This window comes from Xyrauchen texanus, chromosome 31 (genome assembly GCF_025860055.1).
Source record: "Xyrauchen texanus isolate HMW12.3.18 chromosome 31, RBS_HiC_50CHRs, whole genome shotgun sequence".
In the NCBI taxonomy this organism is placed as follows: domain Eukaryota; kingdom Metazoa; phylum Chordata; class Actinopteri; order Cypriniformes; family Catostomidae; genus Xyrauchen; species Xyrauchen texanus.
Genome location: NC_068306.1, coordinates 24,193,808 through 24,214,094, shown reverse-complemented (window position 1 = coordinate 24,214,094; position 20,287 = coordinate 24,193,808). Strand labels below are relative to the sequence as shown.

Sequence of the window (20,287 nt, the reverse complement as noted above, 5' to 3'; positions counted from 1 at the left end):
TGTGAATACTTATGTACATGTGATTTTATTTAATTTTTAATACATTTGCAAAGATTTCAAACAACCTTCTTTCACGGTGTCATTATGGGGTATTGTTTGTAGAATTTTGAGGAAAATAATAAATTGAATCAATTTTGGAACAAGGCTCTAACATAACAAAATGTGGAAAAAGTGAAGCACTCTGAATACTTTCTGCATGCACTGTAATTAAAGGAAAATATATCTTAGTGTCCTACATGTTAATATGTATATAATAACAGAAAATCATCATCATCTTTAGTATTTTGTGGTAAACAGCCTATTATTTTATACATTTAAAATTTTAAAAAGTGATTTGTTCTGAGCACTATGACCATGTAACCTGAAAGGTGTTGGCATGCTTAATGGCAGTTCCAAGTGTGATTGAAAATCATAAAGTAAATAAGTGTCCATTCTTATTGCTGTGCAATTCTTCTTTTGTTTTGACATTAAAAGAAGTCTGAGTAAAAAAAAATTATTTAGCATATACAATTTCACTTTACACACTGCACAATAATTGTGCATATGTTAACTCAAAGGTGTTGCTCTTCACTGGTTCAGAGAGGAGACAAAAAATGAGACTTGGTATTTTTTTTCCCTCAACTGCTTTAATAGATAATTATCACTCTCATTAACAGAAGTTGTTTTTCAGGGCAGGACCATAGGTAATATAATCACTGGTGAAATAAAATCAAATAAATAATTTAAATGAATCACCACTGTAATGATAAAAGTCATGAACCTAAGGGGCCTACATTCAGTCACTAGAAAAAAATGTCAACGCAAAAACAACATGAAGTAGGGAAACCTACTCTGAACCTAGTTTGTGCTAATCATAAAAAAATTAAACATTCAGTTAAAAAAAAACAACAAAAAAAAAAAAAAAACAATGAAAATTGCCACAGCAGGAACATTTTTCCCTTTTAAGACATATTTAGCTTCTGCTTCATTAGAAGAAGAGACCATCTGGTGCAATCCCAGAATGCAACACTGCCTTTAAAATCCCCATGAAGGACCATGAATCAGATCACACTCAAGCCACAAAAGAATGCAAAAACTTCAAACACAAAAGGCAAATAAAAATAAAAATAGAAGAATTAGTGGAACTACAGTAAAACAAAGAGCATTGTAAAATCAGAATCAAAAGAGCTATTGGTCTCTGCTGTTCTGTGTGACTCAAAAAAAGCAACAGCCCATCCTCAAAGGAAGGAGTCAGAACTAAGTAAGCCCTGATGCTTCACCACCCTCCAGGCCTTCAGTAACATCAGCAGTGTCCACTCACACACTGCACTAAAGCGCACCCTGGGGGCCCCATGCAAACTACATCAAACCACCACTGGCAAACAAACTAACGAAAATATGATCTCAGTGTAATTGCAAACACAAAAAGCAAATAGCCATGTCAAAAAAATGGGAAGTCTGTTAATTTTTGGACGTAAAGGGACAGTAGAAACAGTGCTTGGAGAGATATGTGCTTGTCCCCCCTCAGTGCATCAGAGGATGAGGGAGAAGTCTTCACATTCCGGCAGGACTTGGGAGGAGAGAGTGAAAGAGGAAGAGACATTACTTCTTCCATATGGTGTAAAACACCCACCTGATTCAGCATGTTAAAGAACAGTCCACTCATGTGAGAGATGCTATGTTGTGTTTATTGGATAAAACCCCTCAAAATTGTAATGGACAGGAGAAAAATTATTTAAAACAAAAGTTTACCCAAAAATGAAAAACCTCTCATAATTTACTCACCCTCATGCCATCCCAGATGTTTATGACTTTCTTTCTATTGCAGGACACAAACAAATATTTTTAAAGAATATTTCAGCTCTGCAGGTCCATTAAATTCAAGTCAACAGGGTCCAAAACTTTGAAGCTCAAAATCACATAAAATCAGCATTAAAGTAATCCATATAACTTCAGTGGTTAAATTCTTGTCGAGAAGTGATATGATAAATGAGGGTGAGAAACCGATACTTTGTTTAAGTCCTTTTTTACTATAAATTATCCTCCCTGTCCAGTAGGAAGCAATGTGTATGAAGAATGCAAATCGCCAAATGCAAAAGAACTCTTAGGACAGAAGAAAGAGCTTAGGTGGTTGAAAGTGGGGAGTTATTGTAAAAAAAAAAAAAAAAAAAAAAAGGGACTTAAATATTGATGTTTCTCATCCACACCCATCATATAGCTTTTGAAGATATGGATTTAACCAACAGAGTTGTATAGATTGATTTTATGCTACTTTAATGTACTTTTACAGCTTCAAAGTTTTGGAAACTGTTTACTTTCATTTTATGGACCTACAGAGCTGAGATATTCTTCTAAAAATCTTCATTTGAGTTCAGCAGATGAATGGAAGTCATACACATCTAGTATGGCATGATAGTGTGTAAATTATGAGAGAATTTTCACTTTTTGGGTGAACTATCCATTTAAAGTAAAATTTATGCATTGCTAAATGTGACCAAAATGATTCAAAGCACAGTAAATCATTTCTAAACAATGACAGTTTTTACCTTGTATTCCATCCATGATAGTTAGGTGTCGGTATAAGTCTGCATACATCTTGGACTTATACTGACATCTATCGGCTTAGATGAAATACCGGGAAAGAAATAGACTGGTGGCATTCAACTGATCACAATGTATAGTCAGGACATTAATAACGTGAATTGCTATTACAATTTTTTTTTTCAACTTAAAACTACTTCAAAGAGCAAAACAATTCTCCACATGCAGCAATGACAGCTTTGCAGATCCTTGGCATTCTAGCAGTCAGTTTATCCAGATACTCAGGTGACATTTCACCCCACGCTTCCTGCAGCACTTGCCATAGATGTGGCTGTCTTGTCAGGCACTTCTCACGCACCTTACAGTCTAACTGATCCCACAAAAGCTCAATGGGGTTATGATTCATAACACTCTTTTGCAATTATCTGTTGTCCAAAGTCTGTGTTTCTTTGCCCACTCTTTTCTTTTTCCATTTCAAAAGTGGCTTTTCTGTGCCATTCTTCTAATAAGGCCTGCACCCCTGAGTCTTCTCTTTACTGTTGTACATGAAACTGGTGTTGAGCAGGTAGAATTCAATGAAGCTGTCAGTTGAGGACATGTGAGGCATCTAATTCTCAAACTAGAGAATCTGATGTACTTATCCTCTTGATTTGTTGTACATCTGACCTTCCACATCTCCTCTGTCCTTGCACATCTCTTTAGTTGTCCTTTGTCTTTGAAGACTGTAGTGTACACCTTTGGAAAAAATCTTGGGAATTTTATTGCTTTCATTCCTCAAAACAATGATTGACTGATGAGTTTCTAGAGAAAACGGTTTCTTTTTTGCCATTTTTGGCCTTAAGACATGCCAGTCTATTGCATACTGTGTCAACTCAAAGACAAACAAAAGACAATGTTAAGCTTCATTTAACAAACCAAACAGCTTTCAACTGTGTTTGATATAATGGCGAGTGATTATCTAGAACCACAATAGAAATTTGGCATGATTACTCAAGGATAAGGTGTTGGAGTGATGGCTGCTGGAAATGGGGCTGGTCTAGATTTGATAAAAAATGACTTTCTTCAAATAGTAATGGTGCTGTTTTTTTACATCAGTAATGTCCTGACTAGACTTTGTGATCAGTTGAATGCCACTTTGGTGAATTAAAGTACCAATTTCCTTAAACAGTAAAATATGTACATTATTCCAAACTTGGCCGCCAGTGTAAACTTCTAATACAGGGGTGCCCACACTATTTTGTGTGATGATCTACTTTTAAATGACCAACTCAATAAGATCTACCAACTAAAAAAAACACAGTTTCATTTAAAAAAAGAAAATGCTTGTTGGGACTACTGCATGTATCCCTAAATGGAATTCATCTTCTAATTAATAAAAAAATATAACAATGTTCAATGTTGATATCATTCAGTTTTAAAACTAAACCCAAAACACCTACAGCACAATAGATTACAATAGCCAGGGCATTTACCTTATTCTGATGACGAGTAAATATTGACCAGGCGAGGTTTTGTTTATTCAGTTGCCATGACAACTAGGTTTGCGCATACGCGCCTTCCAAGGACTTCTGAGAACAGAGCGCGAAATTGCGATACTACTGCCCTGATTAGGCAAAACTGTCTGATTCCATTCAGTTTTGCCTAATCCGGGCAGGAGTATCATAAAAGCAGTATCAGTAGTGCAAGTCAGATAGAAACTAAAAGAAGGAAAGACATTATATTTATTTTTATAAAAATTTAACGAAAGTACATTTAAATTTTGTGGGATCTACCAGCATTGCCTTTGCGATCGATTGGTAGATCGCGATCGACGTATTGGGCACCCCTGTTCTAAGAGTTAATGCTAAACATAATAAACAATTGAAACAAACATCCCAAGACCAAATAATACATTCAACAAATTATGATTATAAACAGACATTGTTTGCTGGCACTTTAAGACCCCAGACAGAACTCTTTTAATGAGATCAGGTCCTGAAATTGATTGGCACATAAACAATTGCAGCTAACTTAATTTGAAAAGGATACAGCTCCATATATGAGGGCACACACACCACCTCTTTGGAAAAGTCCACTTTGCATGAAAGTCTCCCCAAAAGCTTCTCATATTCACTGAGTGCATCAGTCAGATTCACACAATTACCCTACAGGCAGAAAATAAATCATGATAACATATTCGTATTTAGAAAGAATGAAAACCAGGAAAACTTCAGAGCAACTTTCACTACAAGTCCCTCTCACCTGTGTGAAGTACTTCCCACCAGGTCGCAGAACTCTGATAGAAAGGTCAAGAATGAGCCTCAAGAATTCCCATGTTGAGTCTAAAGGAGAATTAAGATTGAATACATTTGATGTCATTTTTTTAAAAGTTGGGTCAAGGATCAGGTAGAAAGGTTTGAGCTGCATTCACTAACCCTCCTCAGGTGCTGTGGAAATAGGGACAGCGGTCAAGTCATTGATCACGTAATCAAACGTCCTCCCTTGTTCAGAAAACTTTTTAAGTACTGGAACACAGTCCTGTACCAAAATCTGAAGAAACAAAAGTGAATTTTTTGCTTCATCGTGAGAAACAGATATTAATTGTTAGCAATGCAATAATATCAGTTGCCCAGAGTTTTGAGTAATCTCCCCCAACTGATTACTTGGGACTTGTTTCAGAAGCAGGAAAAGGGGCCTCTTTGTCATTTCAGCATAAATAGAAATATGTTAAGCAACTGATAAACAGTTCTGACAGAGAGCAAAGACAGAACAAGTAAACATGAATTTGCATTCTAGTCTAAACTGGAGTGAAACTGACAAAACTTAAATAAAAGCTTGGCTTTTATGTTTAGGAACCAGGACTGACATTAACATGTGCTTTAACTGATCAAATGTCATGGAAAAGCCAATCAAATCCTTACCTCGTAACAATCTCCCTTCAAGTTATCTAAAACGTTCCCACATGTCTTCCTCATGTATTTCTGACATCCGTCAATCACCAGCTTGTCAATGTAAATGCTTAATAAAGGAACGCAACATTTTTTAATCACACTTAATTACAGCTGAATGAGAGGCACAAGGGAATACATATTAATTCATTTTGGTAACCAGTTGAGGTTACCACAAGACAGTTAAGTGATAGGGTTACAAAATAATGAGTTCTCATGTAAAGAAGATGAGCTCTCTAGGGTGAACTGACCCTTGGTTTACCCATTTAATGTTAATACTTAACATTAATCTTAATCTTGTATTTGGTCAAAATGCCTTTAGATACTTGACAATAATAAATAAATGCATTTTATGGTACTTGTATGAGACTTGTACTTGTAATGTCAGAGCATTTTGGGTGGTTACTAAAGCCCAAAGTATACATTGGTCAGACACGAGCACTGAGCGTCTGCGCAAAGGACATGTGACACAAATTTGTAATCAGCAGAGTGCTCAATCACGGAGCGCATAATCTGAATGCGCATGGAAATATTTGCACTAATTAGTGAGTACACAAGGTGGCAACACTCACCACTTAGCTGTTGCTGTCAAGAAGCAGCACTTGAAGATGATGTAATCACCACTAAAACAATAGAAGACGGAGGAGGAAATAACAACTGTGGATGTGTGTGAGGAGGTCAGGAGATACCTGCATTTGTATAACTCGAGTCTGAAGGAATATAAAGACATAACTATGGGTCTAAACTCCTGTAGACAAATAGTCCAGTATCTCAAAGCAATTGTGGCATGCATACGCCAACTGCCTGTGTATGCACGCACTGCTGTCAAATGAAGTATACTTTAAAAGGCTGGTGTTCAACTGTACGCATACGTAAGTGTTCACATCAAAACCGAAGGATTCTTTGGGCTTAAGGTATTGCTAGGTTATTACTAAATGGTTGCTTACTGACCCAAGTCAAAATTATATCACATTTTCACTACAAACGAAGGGTTTATTATATTTCAAATGTAAAAATAGTACCACCACTGACATCTGGGTGACACCAGAGAAAGTTTAGTAGAGACGGAGCACTGGTATTAAAAATGACTGGGGGAAATTTGGCATCAAGGCATGTAGAAAAGGAAGTCTCATCTTACAGGTAAAAGAGACAATACATTTTTAGAAACGGACATTGCCTGTCAAAATTTATGATAGCGCTGTTGTCAGATTTTAAAGCTGATTTTACAGTTTTTCTCAATCGCTTTGGCACAATCGTCGAATGACTATTAAACTTTGTCAAACTATATGACAAACTATATGAACATTAGGTAATTTGTTCACATGACTATAGTCATTTATAATTGCTTTGGCACAAAATGCATTGAGTAAGCCTTGCAGATCAAAACAGTTTGCATTAATTTGCTATTGAATGATATTACCCTCAAATGCAATTATACACGTTCAATGTATAAATCCCTAAATGCAAAATAGAACAACCAAAAATCACAATAACCTGTCACACACATATATTAGATACATAATAGTTATGTGGTATTGTTGTAATAGTTGTCAGATGGATAGACTTAGGCTAGATGGGGAACAATTCAATTTTCTCATAATTTAGACAACCAAAAGCAAATGCTGTCCAATTTAACTGACAGGTGAAACTCATAACCTATCAGTTCTCAAATACATTTAAACTGCAAGGTTAAGACTGAATTTTACAACTGTGGAATATGTAGCAGGCAGAAGACAGACAGGGGCAAGAGCCTGCTCTTGCAAGAGGAAGGGGCATTAGAGTGTGGGGTGGTATGGTGAGGGGGAGAGGAAAAGGGAGAGGGGGGCACAGAGAATGAGGAAGAGACAGATAAAGGCAAAGGCACAGAGAAATCTCAAACGAGATATGGGCAACAATTATAGACCATGTCATCAACCATGGCCTAAGTATGACAGAGGCTGGTCAGAGAGTGTAACCTAATCGGGGCCGGTCCACAGTGTCATCTATAGTCAAGACATTCAGGAGAGAAAACAGGTGTGTAATCAAATAATGTACTGCAATATTCCTTCACACTGGTATTCCAGTAAACTTAGCCAATGCATGTCTCAGAATTTATGTAGAATACATTGACTTTACTGTGCTGTATTTTCTGTCTATGATTGAGCGTATGCCACCACCACTGCTCAACAAGAACTTGAAATTTGCAATATGGTTGTAGCAAACAATGCTATTAAGACAAATAATATTCAAAGTGCAGTCATACAAGATGAAGGCATCTTTCAAAATGTCAACACCATCAGCATCTCCATAATTGATAGAGTGCTGAAGAGAAATCAGATTGCAATGAAGCAACTCTACTAGGTACCTTTTGAGAGGAATGGTGAGCGTGAAGGAGCTGAGGTACCAGAATGTACAGGTAAGAATTCATCATTTTACACTACACAGTGCAGTAATCTCCTTGTCTTTCAGTATTGACAAGTACAACCTTGTATATGCAGAATATGTTACACAATGTCAGATATGTTTAGCTGTATGATATACAATCTCTACTGTAAATTATTTCCTAAATTGCTTTACTATCTTGTATAGAGTGATGGAGCTGGAGGCTGATGAATCCCCACACATTTTTGTGTATGTTGATGAGGCAGGACTCAACTTAACCTTAATATTATTGGTCACCGAGCCACTGTTGATGTGCCAGGCCAGTGTGGAAGGAACATTCTAATGTGTGCTGCCATATGTGGGAATGGTGTACTCCACCACATTCCAATCATTGGGCCCTATAACACTTAACATCTCCTCAATTTCCTGGGAACTCTTTACAGGGATCGCATTCATGAGAATAAGAGGGGGTATATATATAACGTATGTTATAGTTTGGGATAACGTAAGTTTCCATTGTCCATATACAGTCAGAGAATGTTTTGTTGCCCACCCACGTTTTTTGATGGAATTTCTCCCACCATACTCCCCATTCCTAAATCCCATTGATGAGTTTTTCTTCATGGAAATTGAAGGTCTATGATCACCGTCCTCACAACCAGTTGTCCTTACTGGGTGCAATGGATGGTGGTTGTGAGAATATCACAGCAGATTGTTGTAGTGGTGGCTACATCATGCCAAAAGATTATTCTCTCGTTGCATTGCAATGACGATATCAGGTGTGATGTAGATGAAATGTTGTGGCCAGACAGAGGTTGATGAACTTGCAGTATATTTTATTTTTTCTTGCACATATTGTAGTTCCTGACAATTTGTTAAATGCTGTTGTGTGTGTGTGTGTGTGTGTGTGTATATATATAGATATATATATATTATTTTATTTTTTTCTGTAAAAGCTTTCTTTACGTATTTTCGGTTGGCTGTAAAGTGTGCACATATAATGAAACGTGTTTAAATAAATGTTAGTGTGTGTATGTGCCATGACATTTTGACATCAATACTATTCAGCTGCCTACATTTACAATGTTAGCAATTGGAAAATATTATATAGTGGGTAACTATCACACTTTCAGAATACACTGTCATTTGACAAGATGTCTTTGCATTTTGACTGTCTTTGTCTAAGCAAAAATAAAAGGAACCTTTTGTTTTGATGACAATGATATATTCATTGATGAATTTATTTACATTTGAAACATGAGTTAATTCTTCTGATTGAGTTGTCACCTTTTGCAGGTCACAGAGTAGTGTGCTGAATGTACCGTGTGATGTGAGAATTGTACATAGAGTTTTGACAATTGTACGTTTGTATCAGTAAATGTGCCAAATCGATTTAGAAAAACTGTAAAAATATTCTTAGATCGTAATCTTGACCAACCATTTCGAAGATTGAGGTCCTTCCCCATTCAGGAGCTGTACATATATGCCATTTGCTTACACTGAAAATAGCTGCTCAGCCTGCCCTTGAGCATTCCATAGATGGCCGCCGAGTGGACTGACTTGCCTTGAAAGGTCTTTGGTGGGGCTCTTTTCAGTTGAAATCCTACTATAAAAGCTTGTGTTCTGAGTAATAAACCTATGTCAAAGTTCATGTTTATAATCAAAAGGAAGACGGTGTATATTTACTGTTTTCTACCGGTCTTTTTTGACCCATCTGTTTCTCCAAAAACAAAGGATTAATGTGGGACTTAAACCTATTGAATCATGGTTAATAAGCTAGTTGCAGTCAAGTGTTAGCGTAAAGGATATCTCAACCATGGTGATCATCTTTGGTTTGAGCTTCACTGCTTCATGGAGAATTCCACCATCTCCTCCTCCCAGAATAAGTACCTCCTTCCCAGCATAGTGCTCTTTGCCACTGCCCATAATGGCCTGAGTGTAGGGCAAATCACTCTCTGCCAGATCTGACATGTGATCACACTAAATTATGACACACTCACAAAAAAAAACTTACTTCAGCATCAGAAAATAAAATGTAAGGACATAATAAAATGTGACCCTTTTAACTTACTGACATCCCCATTAAGGATGAGCATATTGCCAAACTGCTGTGAGTGCAAGATTTTGATGTTCTGGTAATCAGAATCCTTCTCGTACACAACTTCATCAATGTCATACTCCATGAGCCTGCCATCAGCAGTGGGCCAGTATCTGTCCACATCACTGCCTCGAATCAGCGCAGGGAGTCTGAGAGGATGCATTTATATACAGTAGTTAAATGTTTAATATCAAAGATGACAAGTGATTCAAAATTAAAATAATACTAGTTATGTTTTACCTCTTGATCCTTTGGACATTTCCATTCAGGAGAGCCTTGAATTTCTTCTCCAGTGCATTCAGTAGCTACAAAGTGAGCAAATAAATGACTGTCTTAATTTTATTGCCTTTTTTAATGGTGAAGAGTGAAACATTATGACTGTTTTCATCTCGCCATATTAAGCTGGACCAGGATAAATTACTTAACATTAAAACACACTTTTAATGAGAAAGCAAGCAAATTCTGAAACGTTTGAATCACACTTTATCTCCTGGTGTTTGTGTGGTTAGCACGTTGTGGTAGAATGGGTACCATCCATGGTGTCCAGACAAACGTTATTAAATGTAAATTTCATGCAAGCGCTAAAATCCATAAGGAGCACAGGATCATCAAGTTGCATATAGCAACTGAACACTACTCCCTTTTGATAATCAGAATTCAGACTTTTGGGTAATGAACTCTATGTTTCCAGCTTATCCTTGAAGAAAGTTGAAACAAAATGAGCTCATTACATAAGTATCTCTAACAATCCTGACAAAACCTACATTCTGTTAACTCACATTTTCCACTTGCGCTACATCATCCCCTTCCAGACACTGCAGGTCAAAGGTCACCAGACCATGAGTGTGCATTCGTAGTATGGCAAACCTAAAGCAAGGAAAAAACAGAAGTGCAATTAAAACCTCAAAACATCATCCAATTCACTGAAATCACACAAAAAAGATAAAACTGCAGTGAGATCTTTACAACAAAAATGCTGAGTTTTACAATGTAAAGTACAACCCCTTTTTTGTCCAACATTCATTAGTGCTTAAAGTTATATGAATTAGTGATAGACCTATATTTGGGCCAGGCTAATTAATCAGACAATATTTTGGCCATTATGAAATTACTGTCATTGGCCGAAAACTATCTATGTCTAGGTAGTTTACTATATATTAGTGCCTATTAACTACCTATTAACCAAGTTGGTCATTCTACCAAGTTTCCATTCCAAAAATCTACAAACAGAATTGTCAATGGATAGTGCAATTTTCATTAAATTAAAAAAATCCATATTGGTCTACCACTACTATGAATGACTTTAAGATCTCCAGGACTTTAAAGGGGACTACAGTTTAGACAGTCCAAGACAATGGACAATGGCACCTCCTCACGTTCCACTAAGTTGTGCTGGAACTGCAGGCTCCACTGGGACATGCGTTGTTGGTAGGCAGGCCGGAGCAAAAAAGTGGTTAAAAGCAGAGACTTTACTGAAAAGAGATACACTGTGTCCAGGTCAGCTTCATCCCAGCTTAAGCCTAAACAAAGACCTACCAGCTGTGTTTACAGCACGCCACACACAAAACAGGAAGTGAGGGCCAAAGCCTATAGATCAGATACACAAAGCCACTAAACTGACCCTGCGCTCATCTAAATGCCCCATTGTTGGACAGAGGATGAACTTAACTGGCCAATCAATGGTCAATCTAAAAAGCGTCTGAACACAGGAGCACACCTGGCGTTTTCAGTTGGGGGAACCGGGGGGTACGTTTGTGTGGTCAGGGATGGATGCAGTCATCAATATTGTATAACTCTAGTCAGAAAAATTCAACATTGTCCTTAACTGTTACAGGACAAAAATGAAAACACTCCATGGAACGTAACAATGGAATTGAAACCTCTCTTTTTTCCTCACTCATGAATAAATCACAAACAAATCCTATATAATCAACAGGGCAACTATGGTCACTCCTCCCTAAAACTTTTTTTTTAAATCCTGAATTTCCACATACTGTGGCATGTTGTAAAATCTTCCTGACAAGTCTCTGATCTTCTAACTACAATGACAGTGATTGTGTTTACATGCACAGAAATATTCCTTTATTAACCAGGTCAAGCTCTGATTATTTCTGTGTCATATAAACTCGATGAAACCAATATTCTGTTTTCTACTGTTCTAAAACCAAAAAAAAAAATGCAATCCAGACTGCTGGAGGAGAGAGAGAGAGGGAGAGGGAGAGGGAGAGAGAGAGAGAGAGAGAGAGAGAGAGAGAGAGAGAGAGAGAGAGAGAGAGACGCATGCAGCAGCGTTGATGTGTGTTATGTGTTATGCTGAAAAGCAAAGCTTTATGTGATGCTGAAAAGTGTGTTAATAAAAGACTTTGCCTCATCCTTCATGATGAGAACTAGAGACGTATCATAACACATCTGAATATTCCCTGTACTGGAATGCATTTATATCTGCAGGTGTAAACCAAAGCAATTCTCATAGCTTCATAAGACATGCAGTTAGGTCTGGGCGATATGGCCAAAATTGTTATCGCGATAATCTTTTTCATATTGTTCGATATCGATATTAATCACGATATACATTTACACATTGCACTTTCTTTTTTTTATTTCAAAGTTGATGGAAGAATAGAAGAAAAAATAAATTCTAAACAGTCAAAATAATCTCTACAAAACTGCACAGGGGGTCCAGAGACTTTTACAATCTTTTACTGTTTATCAATTGAAAATGAATGTTAAAAGATCATCTTTTTGTTCTGAAGCATAGTGACAGCAGTCCAGTATTTGTTGAAATATTTTTCCATTATAAATGAAATATTTTTTATATTTCTTTAGATTCAGATACACAAGTATGGGGTATAGAAGCCCTTGTGACTGTGGAATGATGCTGAATGTGGGTTCAGGGGTGTCCCGAGAGAAAATTTAGAAAACGTTTTTTTTTTTTAAATGTAAAAAACATTTGTATATTTTCATTAAAGTGAGAGACTAGTCTACCAACTAGTAATTTTAGTCTTTCCTTATCCATTCCAGACATCTAATTAATTTTCTCAAATTTAGAACAGAAATCGATTTGTTTATTCAATTTGTTTATTATTAAAGGCTCGTAACATGCTGATTATTAAAGATAAATTTAGAAGGGAAAAACGTTATTGTCTAAAATGTGCTTTGAAACCACTTTAACTCATACGGCACTTCATGTCTACACACATGCAAGGAAAAGAGGCAATGCGTGCGGAGCAGGACAGGGCAGAAATGATGCATGTTTAGTGCTAGAGAACAATATTCAAGATTACAGCGCAGAAAGATCAGAGCTGTTGTCCACATCACATTTGTTCTGTCGCGCTCTTCACTAGAGATGATGATCAGGCACAACCGTTGTCATGAAGTCTTGCTGTGCGGATGGAATCAATCCGGTGTCCAACGTAACCTAATTGTTAGCAAGGCAGCTAGCATTAGCAAGTTCATCCAGTCTGACCCTACGTTACCATTGGCGCGTTGTGTGTGAAGCTGAGAGCATTTTCAATTCATTCCTATGAAAGCCGAGTGTCATGCGGAGCAAGCTCTGGAGCAAGGTGTGGAGCAAGCTCTCTCCTAGCGCTGTGAGCGGCTTTGAGCGGATTTCGTCCACCCCAGTGGAAACACAGCCTGAGAAAGCCGAACTGCATGCGTTTTAGCGACTCGCAGTAAATATCTAACGGTAGATAGAATTCTTCACAAACTTTAAAAGAAATTAACATAATGTATCAATATACACTATTGCTTGTGTTCTGTTGTCAAGTACATGAATGAGAATTAATCTGTAGGTTTAATTTCTGTGAAGCATAACAAAAATACAGCTAAATAAATTGCCAGAGTCAATTCCGATAACTAAGGTGTTGGAAAAGTCAAGTAATTTTTATTTGTATAGTGCTTTTCACAACCCACATCGTTTAAAAGCAGCTTTACAGGAAATCATGTATTAACAAAAAAAGCCTTAAGAGTGATCATTGTATAGTTTGATTAAATATGATTGGAAATTTTGTATACAAATTTAATTAAATAATAATTGTATTTAGAACCCCAGTGTGCAAGCTGAATGCGACTGTGGCAAGGAACACAAAACTCCACAAGATGTTGGTTATTGGAGAAAAACAACCTTGGAAGAAACCAGAATCACTGTGGGGGCCAGTTCCCCTCTGGCTAACCAGCATGAATATAATGCCAATATTAATTATTTGTGTGCAGTGCAAGTCATGGTTTTAAATGTGTAAACTAAGTGTTAAAAAGGCCAGAAAAGGCTGATAACCAAAAAGTTGTAAGGCCAAACTTTTTTTAAATCGATATAAAGAATGTAAAGAAAAATTACAAACACAGAGGGTTCAAATAGTCTGAAAAGAATAATTGTGCAACCAAAATCCCACTAAAAACAGAACAACTAACATTTGGTGCATAATGCATGACTTTTAACTATAAGCAAGCCTGAAATGTACTTACTTATTTTGGGAATCTTATTTTTAAATATGAAGACTTGGCTCAGTTACAATGATCTATATATAAGTATTTACCAAATTAAGCTTTTTATAGCCTATATATTCACCAGATTAAAGATTTTTATACACTACCATTCAAAAGATTGGGTCACTAGCGTGAAATGTTTCTCATGATCTTAAAAACCTTTTGATTTGAAGGTGTATGCTTAAAAGTTTAAAATTAGTTTTGTAGACAAAAATATAAGTGCCACCATATTAATTTATTTAATTACAAAACAAAAATGTTGTAAAACATTATATAAAAAAATAAAATGGATGACTTGGACCGAATAATAAAGAAAAGCAGCCATTAAGTGCCCAACATACAGATGGGAACTTCAATACTGTTTAAAAAGCATCCCAGAGTGATTCCTCAAGAAGTTGGTTGTAAAAATGTCAAGACCAAATTCTAGGCAAAGTGTGGCCACTTTGAAGATGCTAAAATATAAGTTTTGATTTATTTTGGATTTTTTTTTAGTCACAACCTAATTCCCATATTTCCATTTCTATTATCCCATAGTTGTGATGACTACAATTATTCTAAAATGGGAAAAATAAATAAAAAAATTAAGAATGAATGAGTAAGTGTCCCTAAACTTTTGAACTGTAGTGTATATTTATACATACTGTTTTTTTAACCAGATTTTTTTTAACCAGATTTATTATTATTCACAAGATATGAAGTTAGAGACACAATGTACATGCTGTTGGGACATGTTTCCGTCTAGTCACATTTTTCTTTGCATGTCCTCGCTTTAATTTAAACAATTATCTAATCAAAATAATAAAATATGCATTGAAGTTAAGTTATAAATATGGATGAATGCTATCTATGATGATAGATTTAAGGCGTCTTTACACAGCCAAGTTAATCCTGCTCAGTGCCTGTTTGAAATTCTTAATTTCGTAAAGACGAAATGCAGCATAAAAGCCAGTCTAAATTAAGCCTGCTCTAACCCACCTCAGAGCAGCCTTAAACTGTTTTTTGTCATGATTGTGCTTACCTTTCATAATTTATTTACATATTTAAGGTATGATATAATATTTTCATTAATTTAATATTTCTCCATTTAAAATTTTCTATTTAAAACATTCATCTCATATAATGTATGCAATTGTAATTTCTGTGTAAATGCATTTAATATATACTATATTATATATATTATATACTGCTCTGAGCAGTATTAAACAGTCTGTGTAAATGCATCTAAATGCCAGTTTAAATGCAGCTTCTGTTCCACCTTGGCAGTGTAAAGATGGCTTTAGATATAGCAAATCCCCACAAGGTGTCTATAACTACGTTTCCATCCAAGGATTTTTTGCGAAAAGTTTTAGCGCATCAAAATAAAGCTGATGGAAACGCACATTATCGCTAAAATGTCACAACTGTCGACATAATATTTTTCTGTTTAACTCAAGCACATAAACTCTATGTCGATACATCAAATGTTGCGGAAACAGTTTTTGTCGATTGGCATTAATGCAAAAATGTAGTGTCACATGACAGAGTTTGCCCCAATCGTTAGCCTGTGTTAATCATGACGACAGTATTGAAAGCCAATTTATTGTATGTGATTATGGATTGATCTTTACAGCATATAGATCCGATCTGCAAACGTGACACTTCCAGGAGTGCCAACACAAATATCTCGTGCACGTTGAACAACGAATGGCCACTGTTTGCGATTAATTTAATCGCCGTATTCATCCGGTTATTTATTAAAGTTAATTTTCCACACCATTCAAAATAATAGACAGCAGTCACGGAATTAGCCAACGAAACATAAAACATTTAATTTCTGTGCACAAATATGTTTTAAATTAAGAATAAATACACAGTACTCAGTGAAAAGCTTGAGGTTTTTTTTTATTTTTATTATTATTGTTTAGTCTACTTTTGAAATAATGCCAGCAAAATCCCCTGTATTTAACTAAATAAATTGCCAAATGAAAAAAGCATTAAATAAAAAAATAAAAAAATTATTACCAAACGAAAAAATCATTTAATAAAAAAATATATATTTACCAAACTAAAAAAAAAATTATTAGACCTATATATGCCTTTTCTTTTCTCAAACTTAAATTAGCTTTACCCTGTTCTGTAGATGAATTAAAGTTGGATGAATGATGTTCTCAGAATGTTATGCACTTTTTTCAAGACTATAAACTATTAGAACAATTTTTCCAATGCTGAGTTCATTTTCAGAAAACGAGCTTTTGAACATTTTAAAACGTTTAAATATTTTAAATCTAACCCTCTTTACCTCAGATCGCATTTACTGCTGCTTCATAAAATATACATTTTTGAAGTTAAACTATATTTGAGATGATAATCAAGTTCAGTTGGTCGTTAAAAGTTGCTGGAGAAATATGCAAGACATAATGCATTTGTGATGGTGATGCTTTTGATTAGATGATTGTTCAAAATATTGAATATCAAGAATGTATCATATTTAAAACCTGATTGTGGAGTGGAGGGGGGCGGGGCCGGGCTAGAATGTCGCACGCCCGGTCCCGCCCCCCTCTGCTCCACACTGATATAACACCACATCATTTTTTTTCTTTAATAGCTGTGCACACCGCATATACGCATCAATTGATGGTCCTTATACTGAGACCGAAATTTTCCGCCTCTACTTGGTGCAGGTTGCCAGTTTGAACAGGGCCATGATGATCCACTTTCGGGTCGGAACCAGTGCCAACCTGCGATAGGTGCAACATCAGGACCAATATTACAGTCCCATCAGAAGGTCAACTGCTCCCTTTTAATTGCAATTCCTCATCTTCTGGTTGCTTTTATTTGTTAATTAAAATGACAGTAAACTGGCTAATTTTAATTAATTGTCTCAATACTTTCCCCAATTTACCAAAACTTTGGAGGAAAAATATTAGGGACATCTGGGAGGCGAATTAGCGATAAACACACATTTCTGAATGGAAACGGCTTCAGGGCAGATTTCTTTTGTGCTAAACCAAAACTTATGCGACAAAGTGTTTTTTTTTAGGCATGATTTCATCACGCACACCATTTTTATTGATAAAAGGCCATTTGAATGGAAACAAGCAGAAGGCGGAAAAGTCGCAATTTTATTTTCCACATTTTTACTTTAGCGCAAAAGGTGGATGAAACTAAGCTTATGACTGCTTTTATTTCACATCTTGAGGCCACTGTTATAATGTAGAAAAGAAGCCATTCCAATTGTAGAATCCTCCAGAGGAACAATAATAAAGAGTAAAACTATCGGCGTACATGTTTGCCAGTAACATATAATTCTAAAAAGCAACTATCAACACCGATTAATCGGTAAAACCGATACATCCGTCTACCTCTAATCTTCAGTACTTTTAGTAGAGAATACCAGGAAAATAACATCCAATAACATCCAATAACATCCTTAGTTTAATTGGAATATGCTGAGCAAATACTATGTTTACAAGTACATCTCAATAGCTGTAAAGCATGTAAACTACTTTATTTGTGTAATAAAAGGCTTAACTAGGATAGAAATCGATCAGAAAATAATGTGCACGTAAATGTGGGACACGAGGCAAAGGTGCTTACCTGCCATTCTTGCCAATGAAGGTGGCCAAATATCCATGTCCCTCCGATTCATGGACAGTCTCTGTCATTTCCTGCTCTTGAAATATAGACTGCAGGCCACACACAGTCACAGAAACATCAGCTAAACAGAGAGAGTGAAAACAGATGCATAAATCCTCAGCTTCAAAGGCCCCTAAAGAAGATTTCCCCTGGGAGACAGAATAAGTGTAGTCTGGGAGTGAAGGCAATCCCAACATCTGATTTTACTGCATACATCCCTGCTGGCTTGCAGGGTTAACTAAGTTACACTTTCTTGCTGTTTTCTATTCTCCTTAATCTAAACAATCAAGGGGTGAGTTGCATGCAACATGCCAATCTGCAGCAGTATGTATAACTATCTAATCTAAATCTAAAAGCAAGCACTTGAGCACAATTGCACACCATGACACTTTGCACCTGTCACATTGCTCACAAAACAGACACAGAATATCCAAGTATGATCGCTGCATGGGAGACTCATCGGCTTGCGATATTCTTAGCCAGCGAAAACAGAGGCACCACCGACCTTCCTTCCTCTATGGGTGTCAAGAGCATGAAAACATGCAGAAAAACACCTCTCTTACAAAATCGGTGGAATATGTGCATAGGACCATCTTAGTTACTAATAAGTACAACGGCTTTACGCGCTGCTCATTATTCCGCAGCCAGGTCTTTATTCACCTGCTGTCTAATTGTTTGTTTAGTGCAACCAGGGAACACAAGACAAAATGAGCTGAGACTCAGCGGCTAGTTCTTTACTAGTGCAATATGTGGCCAGAGCTTTATTCAAATACATGATAAAGAGCCGCCGCGAGCTCCAGAGAACAACCCACATTAGCCTCTGCTAACACCGCTATGCTACCCGACTGGAAGGTCATGTATCACAGCAAACGTCAGAAAGGGATCCACAAAACAAAGACGCTTTACGCTTGATTGCAATGACAGATGCATGCATGTCTCCTCTGCAACTTTCAGCAATGCAACACTGGGACTGCAGCCTCGGTGCTACCAGAGGGACGATAAATCGCTTACAGAGCAAATGCGAGGAGGCCCGTACAGTGTCTGCAATGCAACACGACCCCCCCCCCATTCATTTCAACGATATTTACCTGGCGCGCGGAGCTTGAAGTCAAGGGTATAATGAAGCACTGCCATGATGGGGTAAAGCCGTCTGCCATGCCTGGATGAGGCAGCCGGTGGTGAAACGGTGGAGAGTCTACGGTGACAGTGTGAGAGAGATCGGTCAAACTTGTGGTGGGAGGGAGGTGTGTTCTGTGCTCTCAGTCTGTCTGTCTCTCTGAAGCTCGGAAGTGGGTGGAGTGGCCCTGCAGCACCCGGCGGTCAGGTCCAACCCGGTAAAAGGAATGTTCCGAGTTCTAAACAAGTTAAGCTCAGTCGACAATATTCTTGAATCATATTTTATTGACCATGAAATAATTTCGAATCGTCCATCTTTTATTAAAAAACCCAGTGAGGCACTTAGGGTGCAATGGAAGTGAATGGGGCCAGTCCATAAATGTTAAAATATACAGTTTCAAAAGTATAGTCACATGAGACCTAAACATTATACACGTTAACATGATTTTAGTGTGATAAACACATATTATGTGATTAACACATACTTTTTATGTCTTGCAGTTATGCTTTTGAAACCGTGTGTATTTTAACATTTCTAGACTGGCCCCATTCGCTTCCATTGTATGTGCCTTTAAGTACCTTTGATTTTTGCCTCTTGTATCTTTTTGTTAAACAAGGGACAAGTCGAAACTATTTTCTTTGGTAATCAACCCTAGTCATTTATAGATGTAATGGGTGGGACATGTCCTCACCACTTTTTGCCTTTGGCAATTTGGTCTCCACCACTTTTTGAAATACAATGCTTCAGATATGTGTCAAATGCAAAGGAAACATCTCTAGTTCTTCAGCACAAGTGTCTATTTTGTGTGTGTGTGTTAAAACTAGTGGCAATCCTGCACTGGAATGTGCTCGTTGTGGCTCTTATCTATTCTTTCTATTCTATCTATTTATCTATCGATTTTATTGAGATTTAAATGAACAAAACCTACCTCTCTACCCTAAACCTTAACCTAACTGATAGTGCCATAAAAAGCAAATGTGACATGAAAAACACAATTTCTGAAGCAACCACTTCATTTTGTGCCGCTTCTGTGACGACTCACTTGCTCTTCAGGACTCGTAACCTAGTTCTTTGTATCACGAAACAAGTTTATGTAATGCAAGGTTTTGTAATGAAAATGTTAAAATTAGTCATCTGCTATAGTAAAAGTGTTTATATATGTCA

The 20,287-nt window shown here is 36.8% G+C and overlaps 1 protein-coding gene across 1 annotated transcript; it reads right to left on the bottom strand.

The window, feature by feature from the left end:
* Positions 1–619: 619 nt before the first annotated feature.
* On the bottom strand, positions 620–19,263 carry LOC127624551 (spermine synthase-like). The gene is made up of 11 exons (XM_052099322.1): positions 19,095–19,263; positions 17,968–18,088; positions 10,686–10,773; positions 10,147–10,211; positions 9,880–10,055; positions 9,618–9,772; positions 5,421–5,510; positions 4,935–5,049; positions 4,762–4,841; positions 4,549–4,664; positions 620–1,612 (listed from the first exon to the last, which is right to left on the bottom strand). The coding sequence occupies exons 1-11, from the start codon at positions 19,138–19,140 to the stop codon at positions 1,582–1,584; spliced, it is 1,083 nt and encodes a 360-aa protein (XP_051955282.1). The 5' UTR covers positions 19,141–19,263; the 3' UTR covers positions 620–1,581.
* Positions 19,264–20,287: the final 1,024 nt, after the last annotated feature.